This window comes from Phragmites australis, chromosome 8 (genome assembly GCF_958298935.1).
Source record: "Phragmites australis chromosome 8, lpPhrAust1.1, whole genome shotgun sequence".
In the NCBI taxonomy this organism is placed as follows: Eukaryota; Viridiplantae; Streptophyta; class Magnoliopsida; order Poales; family Poaceae; genus Phragmites; species Phragmites australis.
In genome coordinates, this window is record NC_084928.1 from 32,566,064 (window position 1) to 32,574,391 (window position 8,328).

The 8,328-nt window shown below is 45.1% G+C and overlaps 1 protein-coding gene across 2 annotated transcripts; it reads right to left on the minus strand.

Moving 5' to 3' along the window:
• Positions 1-308: 308 nt before the first annotated feature.
• LOC133927115 (homeobox protein knotted-1-like 11) lies at positions 309-4,081 on the minus strand. Of its 2 annotated transcripts, none has more exons than XM_062373421.1 (6): positions 3,570-4,081; positions 2,940-3,060; positions 1,215-1,405; positions 1,013-1,144; positions 795-931; positions 309-690 (listed from the first exon to the last, which is right to left on the minus strand). In XM_062373421.1, the coding sequence occupies exons 1-6, from the start codon at positions 3,876-3,878 to the stop codon at positions 687-689; spliced, it is 894 nt and encodes a 297-aa protein (XP_062229405.1). In that variant the 5' UTR covers positions 3,879-4,081; the 3' UTR covers positions 309-686. The 2 variants fall into 2 exon arrangements, with proteins under 2 accessions (XP_062229405.1, XP_062229404.1); XM_062373420.1 differs by having other exon boundaries at positions 309-701; positions 3,570-4,080.
• Positions 4,082-8,328: the final 4,247 nt, after the last annotated feature.

An 8,328-nucleotide genomic window follows, 5' to 3' on the forward strand; every position in this document is an offset into this window, starting at 1 on the left:
TGCAGTAGCCTCCTTGGCGGCAATGCCGTCACTGGCGACAAGACCGGAAGGATGTGTAGCACGCCGCTCTACCTGATGATAGCAGCCGGTGGTGCAGACGTTATGGAGGAACGGCGCGGCCTCCGCGGGCAGTCGGACCGCCGGCCGCGGGCTTGGCATCGCATGGCAGTGGTCGGGGCTCGGGCGGCGGCGCGAAGGATGTGTGGAGCCGGGGGCGGGGGAGATGCTGCAAGAGCGCCGGCGGCCACGGTCGCCGGGACATGCCACGAGTGACGGACAGACTGATAGATAAATTGCATGTCTACAGCTCCACAGATAACTCGCAGAACGTTTCTATTCATACACGGTTCGTACTTCACAAAATACAGTATCAAATAGTCAGAGACATTTTAATCATATCGCGCTGTACAGAGACAGCGAGGCCCAGCAATCACATATACACACTAGACAATACCGAACGTGAACGCTAGTTTCTAGCAAGTTAATTTAGTTTACACGGCTAACTGCAACATTATTTGATTATTTCATCGCGTGATGTCTTGCCTATGAATATTGGGCTCAGGAAACGCCTGTCTGAATGGTCGTCTCCAGAGCAACAAATATGATGCCATTCTTCACAGTAAAATTATAATGTACGTATAATTTCTTCTCCCGCCGCATTCTACCAAGATTGCTCGGCGTTGCCATCACCTGCAATGCTTCTTTAATTCCAAGCATAAACATACAGGAAATTGAAACCGGAAAGGTGTCGAGCTTGTAAAAGAGAAGCTTAGTGTACTTTCTCATTATGATACCTTTTTCTCTTGCTTTTGTCGGACGAGGATGACGCCGGATTGCTGTGCCAATTCCGCTTACGTTGGTTGATGAACCAATTATTGATCTGCTTTAGCTGTAGCCCTGTTTCCTGCACCAGGCGAGCCTTGTCCTCCTCCTAAATGGGTGTTACGGAAGATGCTCAACAGTAACCGAGAAAAAATGCTGGAAGTAAAAGGATCCGTGTGTTGTCACATACAGTTGGGTATGGCCATTTAGAATGAGCTTGCCACCAAGCTTTCAATGTAGAAGCTGTGTCTCCAGGGAGCTTCCCAGCTCTTCGTTTCCGCATTATCTCTTCCCTAATATCCACCAGTTTTTCTCTGTACCCCTGATGATTGAAATTTTGGTTTAGACAACAGCATATTTACAGCTGAAAATCTAGAAGGTTGTAACATTACCTGCTTCAGCTCATGCTTCAGCTCTTGCCGTACACGCTCAACTAAGGATCTCTCACCCTCAGTAAGCATTAAGGGACCAAAGCCCATACCATCTGACCCGTCATTTCCATCAAACATGTTGCTCTCACTGTCCACCTGATTGTCTTCATCATCAGACATAGTGGCCCCGGTGCCTTCACCAGGAGATGCCCCTACAGGAAGAGTACATATTAGCAGAATTCATAATAGGTGAAATACCAGCTTGTCTTTCTCAGTCAAAAATTAGTTTTGAATCATGTTTGCCTAGCAAAAACGAATCCTATATGAAATAAGACTGGATCTCGACTTATCACTGTGATATCTACAAAACATAATGCTCACAATTTTCTGCAGGTAAGTTTCACATGTTCAAGCATCCATGTGTCTCAACGAAGATTGTGACAACTCTCTGGTAGACTGATACAAGCCAGTTGATGCTAAAACGTTTAAGTGGATCAAGCAAAGTTGTAATGCGCACTAAACTTTGGCTAAAAAACCATTCAGTGTTCAAAATGTCATGACTTTGGCCAACATCTGTTTTCAGTGTGTGGCGGGCCATTGGCAGCATTTCAGAGATGCATGCTACCTGATGCCCAAAGAAAGATGTGGTAGCAAGTGAAATCAAAGAACACCCTTGAAATTTTGCAGGAAAATCCTTTATATTACATAAAGGAGCACCCACTGAATTCCTCTTCTACCTCTGTCAGTGTCTAAAGGCACTCTTGATGACTTCTGTACCCAGGAAACACTTTTCAGTGATATATCTGGAAGCATTTTCCGATGCACTGGATTCCTTTACACTACAAGGGTTCCTGACTCCATGAACCTTAATGGAATTCAAGTATTGCAAAAGCTATTGGTACTCTTTGTTGTTATGTTAGCAGCCTCTTAAAATCAATGTGAATCTGTCCCAATATATATTGACTATTCGGAGAGGAAGTTAAATGCACTAAAGAAGTAACATGGAAACTTTGATCAGGGAAATATTGTTGAATTTATGCTCACAAGGTACCCTCGGCTGATCAGCTGCATGCTTGGCGCAGCATGAGGTTCATGGATCATTGCCACATACTTCATTCTCAAAAGATAAATAGATAATGATTCAGAGCTGGGTTCGATAACTAGAATTTGTACGGGTTCATTTCTAATGGAGGGAAAATACATACTGTCAATGTTGCTACCTAATAGAACCAACGAGGGCTTGATTTTTTTGGGGTCAATTTCCTACCAGGGAAGGCAAGTAGGCAACAAAGGAAGAAATGTCAATTCAGTATCTTTTTGGTGGTGAAAAGCTTCAATATGATAGAACCAACGAGGGCCTGATTTTTTTGGTCAATTTCCTTCCAGGGAAGGCAAGTAGGCAACAAAGGAAGAAATGTCAATTCAGTATCTTTTTGGTGGTGAAAAGCTTCAATATGATAGAACCAACGAGGGCCTGATTTTTTTGGTCAATTTCCTTCCAAGGAAGGCAAGTAGGCAACAAAGGAAGAAAGGTCGATTTAGTATCTTTTTTGTGGTGAAAAGCTTCAATAATATGGTTCACTTCATTGCTTGCATGCAAACTTATTCTGACCACCATACTAATAAATGGTGAAATATAGCAAATATCTGTAGACTGTAGTACATATCGCAGACTCCTCCTAAAAAGTGGAAGCTAAAGGTTCTATTTTCCTCTTGAACATTAGTAACTAGAAAGCTTTCAGCTACCTGTAAGGCTTTGTAAAGTTTGTTCAAGCTCCCAGCAAGCCATAACAGCTTCCATTGCATGAACACGCACATGCTGCTGGAGTTGTTCCTTGAATGAACAAAGGAGCAATACGTAATGTGTCTGCAAGAAAAACAAGATACGCATCAGAACTGAGAAGAAGAAAGGGGGGCATGATAACAGCATGGTAGTACCTCAGGACGATTATAACTTCGAAACCAAATTCAAAACGGACTACAGATAAAAGAAAGCACGCTTCTAATAGCAAAAATTCGTTCGACCTTCATAACCTTGGCAAGGAGAGACTCGATGCAGTTAGGAAAAAGAAGCAGGTCAAGAGATAGCATCTCAGTTCACGGGGCAATTTAACACTATAATTTCCAGACTCATCGATACACACATAATTAGCTCGGTTCATTCCAAAATGCATTTGACCGAAACTACCTACTTTCACCCCCCAAAATTTCGCATGAAACATCCAAATATTAAGCACGCCACTTACACCATCCAGCCATACAATCCACTCCAAATCCAATCAGAAAACCCACACGGCTAACCACCAGGCAACCTTGCAGCTTCGTCATAGTGAGACCGTGAGAGAGAGAGAGAGAGGAGAAAAATACGGCTCTAACCATGAAAAGATCGAGCTCCTCGCCGCCGGAGTGCGCTCCACCCGCCGCCGCTGCCGCCGACATAGGCGGGGACCGCGCGGCGATCTGCGCGTCGATGCGAGGGAGCTGGTCGACCGGGGTGGCGACGCGAAGGCAGGCAACGTGCGCCTCCAGGAGGCGCTCGTACAGCGGGTGCGCCGCGATGGCCGCCTTGTCCCTCTCCCACCCGCCCGCTCCCACACCTCCCACGCCCCCGACACCGGAGGCGAAGCCAGGGTCCGCCGCAGCGGCGTTCATCGCCAGCGCGTGGTCCGGGTAGTGGAACGCCATCCCGCCGGACGGCGCCCCGCTAGAGAGCTAGCCGGGGGGGGGGGGGCTGCGGTTGGGAGCAGCGCGCAGCGAAGACTGGGCGAGGCGAGAGCCCGTACTCGAGAGGAGGGCCACGCGAGAGGAGGGGAGACGAAGAAGAGGGGAGGGAGTCAAGTGCTGGTGGTGGAGGCGGGTTTGGAGGAGGACGCGATGGCGAGAGATGTGAAGTGGTAGGGGACCTCGACGAATCAAATATTCTCGTGAGACACGTTGTGCCATTCATTTCATCATCTAATAGATAGAAAAAAAAAGTAAATATATTATCATAGAAGAGAGTTTTTTTATAGAATCGAATGTTACAAAATTTACATTAATTAGTTATTCAGATAAAAAAACTAATATGACAGGTAATTTAAAGTAGAAAGAGAATCAACTTGTTTATTATAGAATAAACTAGTTATTCGAGTAATTCTAGATGACTGTTACACAATTAATTGTTGTGGGAGATTAAAAAAACTAGCTGCATGTATAATATATTGAAAGCTGGTTTCTTAATAATATTTTTTCACTCTTTCTTCTATTAGACGTCACCAGAGAAATAAGCCATTAAGAGTGGCATCAATGTGTAACAAGAATTATGTATAACTTATATAAAAAAACAGGATTAGCTGGTGCGTGTAGTCACGCGCGCACAAACTGTCTCAGTAAGTTCATTGCGGTCCAATCCACTTGCATCCCTAATTTTAGCTTATGGATGTAGAAATAGCTAACGAATTTAGTTCGACACAGTAATAGCACAGTGCTTATCATATGCAAGTTGTATATAAGTATTTCTTAATGACTCGTCTGATTGGTTTTTTTTGCCCGCATGAACTGTATACACTGGAGAGAAATATTTTAAGTGGAGTCATATTTGATAAAAAAAAATAGTTGAATTTGAGGTTGTACGAGAGTTGAATATACTGATGTTATAATTGATTATCTGCATAAGACTATATGATTGATGGCCTAATCTATTTGAGATGTGAGCTAGCCTGGGGAGCTAAGGATCTCGTGGGCATCTCTATCGGGACATAGTAGGTGAGTATTTTGTATGCAATGGGACATACCACTTAGATTCATACGGCAACTCATGAACTCATCATCCTTCTTTTTATGATTATACGGGAGTTGATGGTGATTGAAGGAACCAATGACTCCAATAAAGATCGTCGTCGGCCGTTGTCGTGATTGCCGTCCAATTAAGAGCTGAAGAATCGGTTAATCTACTACCAATAATTGCCGGGCGTTAGGGCACGACGACAGGTTTCTGAGTCCCGTAGTGGGGTGCCCGTATGGAGTAGCTGTGCACCTGCTTGTCCGTAGTCTCAGGGGTTTTCTTTGACATGTGCAAACGTTATTATTCTTTTTTATAATATTTTTTTATTTTTCCCTGGCTATCTGAATTTGATGTTTTTTCTTTTTTCTCTGAATTTGATAATCCTTTTGAAAGAAACAAAAAGGTTGTGACCTAGAAAGAAAGAGACTGCTGACGCGTCCATTTTTGTTTCTTCAACGGGTCACGCTTAATCTCTATCCACTATCTACTTCTAGAGCAAGAGTAGTTATGGATGGCTCAGGCTCGATTCGATTCATCTCGACTCAGAGGCTAAACGAGCTAAGCTCGAGCTGCCTCCTCAGCTCGGTGGCCTAACGAGCTAAGTCCAAGCTGACTCGTGAGCCGCTTGTTGGCTCGATCGTGGGCACCAACTTGGAGGCTCACCCGTGGCCCGTGGGCGCTAACTCGAGGCCCAACTGGGTAGACGCAAGGTTCCCAGTAGCACCCCGCACCCGCACACCCCCATGGAACCCATCCCTGTATCCAAGCCACTACCGCCCATGGAGGAAACCGCGGCAGAGCGGAGGTCGCCGCCTGGCCGCCCTCGGACACGACGAGCAGGTCAGGACGTCTAGGTACTGGCGTGGACATGCTACCACCAAGCATGGCTGGCTTAGGTAGGCCTCGCCATCTCGGCCCTCGGGCAGGCCGCTGCATCACCTTGGGGCAAGCCGCCGCTCCTGCCGTCGGTCTGGGCGACTCGGGTGAGTCGTCACAGGACAGGCTGTTGCCAGATCTGCGGTGATGAGGGGCACCGATCGCTGAATCTACAGTGATGGGGTTGTCGTCGCCTGTGAGGCAGGACACGGGATAACCGTCGGTGGAGTTTCGACAGAAGGCTGCCGAAGCAGAAGTGGCAAGAGGCCGCTGGAGGAGTGTAGCGTGGCGCCACCTCACTTGATCCGTTGTTGGCTATGGACAGGAAGACGGACGAAGCCGTGGGGCGATGATGCCAGCCAAGTTCAAGCATCGGCCTCCAATAGACTTGACTAGCGAGCCGCTCGAGCTAGCTATGAGCCCGAGCCAAAGTCATTTTTCAGCTCGGTTAAATAGTCGAGCCGAGCCGAGCTTCTAAAGATGGGCTCGTGCGAGCCGAGCCAGCGACGATAAACGGAATGAGCTCGGCTGGTTTTCAGCCTTAGTGAAACAGACAGAAGAGCGGGACAGCGACGATAAACGCGAGCTGGGCCACGCGCGTGGGGGCATGCGGGATTTGATGAGGAACGGCCCGCGAGGATGGGGGTCCAGCCGGAGCGCGACGCGTCGGCGTCGGCGTCGGCTTCTCGTGAAAACCGATTGCCCTCCCCGTGTCCGAAAAAACAAAAGGAAAATATTGCCTCCTTGTCAGCGATGATGTCTAATAGTACTACGTAAGCAAGTGGCAAAATTTAATGAGGGAAAAAGAATAAGTAGAACCATGTAATGTGATTTATTTTCATACTGGAAAATGATTCAAATGTTTTTTTGTGAGAGCTCGTTCGGCAAGGTTGTGGTTATAAGCGACGCTCAACAAATTTGTCAATCCGTGGTCCGAACAAAATTTCCACCGAACGGAGATTTATCCAATCCTAGGTGAAATTCAAGAGCTTTGTACAACTGTAGAAGTTTTTCTTCCTTTAGGCTAGTATATGCTCGTTGTGCATGTAATTCAGCAGCTCATTTGTGTGGTAAGCAAGTATTTAGGAGTAGGGAACGGTGCACCTAGCTAAACCAAGCACCATTGCCATTCGTGGACTTATACTCGGCAGGCTACTTTTTTTTAGAGGGAGAGGGGTGAATTTTTTATTAATATATTTTTAATTTTTAATATTTAAAAAATACACATCTATTTCAAAATATGACATATCTAGGCTATTATCGTCCATTAAAAGAATGATAGCACCGTGTCGCTTATCTAATGGGAAACATCTTATAGAGCCAACGGAGTAGCGGTCAAAAATTAAATATCCTAAGTCTAAGTTAATGTATCACCCAACCAAAGAGCTGGTGCCTGTTGGAAAGATGACAAGGCTCTACTTAGGCCCCATTAGAAAATGTGTCACCTGTTAAACGTATAATATCTTTTCCTATATACATGTGATTAACAAAAGGTGTTGTTGCATGCTCGTAGGAAAAGGTGTTGTTGTATGCACTGCATATGTGTAGGAAAATATGTTACCCGTTGAACGAACGGTATCTTTTTCAATAGGAACTAGGTGATAGTAAAAATGTCGTCTATTGGTTGGGTGACTTGTTGACATGAACGTCATGTCGACTAATGTATTTTTTTTTTTGGCCGTTGCACATAAGCCCTCCAAGATGTCGTTTGTTGGATAGGTGATACCTTGTTATCGTCGTTTCAACGGACGATAGTAGGTAGATGTGTAATATTTTGAACTAAACGTGTATTTTTACAAATATTAAGAAAATAAATATATATATATAAATAAATAACTCGAGGAGAGAATAACAGGCAGCCTACTTTGATTGGGTGATCTCGAACCGGACCACCAAAGGCCCCATGTACATAAATGGGCTCAAGTAGGCGAGGAGTGTTGGAGGCGGCCCTTGGCTGCGCTGAAAACGGACCACTAGAGGCCCACGTTCAAAATTTGGCTCAAGTGGGCAAGGACTTTTCTGTGTTGGAGGTTCCTTGACAGTTGATACTACCATTTGCTTTATCCAAAACATTTATCATAGTCATCACTAAGTTCAGCAATCGAACGATCGCCACATAAAATCTTGATCAATCAGTAATAAACACAACTAATGCGTAACAAGTACAACTGGTTGCATTTGTCACTAGCCGAGCAACAAGGCAGTGGGGAACAACCTCTTGATATGGTAGTGGAGTATTAGGATCTACGATTTACGTGCATACGAGTATTTTTAGTAACATTATATGTAGATGTGTGATAGAGTCATACTCACATGTATGTGAGTATAGTGTGCGTTCGTAGTGGTGTGTGTGTTTACGTCACCTTGTAATTAGAAAAAAAATAAGTCAACTGTACTGTTGGACTAGCCCCGGTTAGCACATCGGAATTAATTGTATTTTTCTAAAGCTAAGGGCCTCTTTGGATGTTACAATATCTAGAAACCATAATTTCTCAA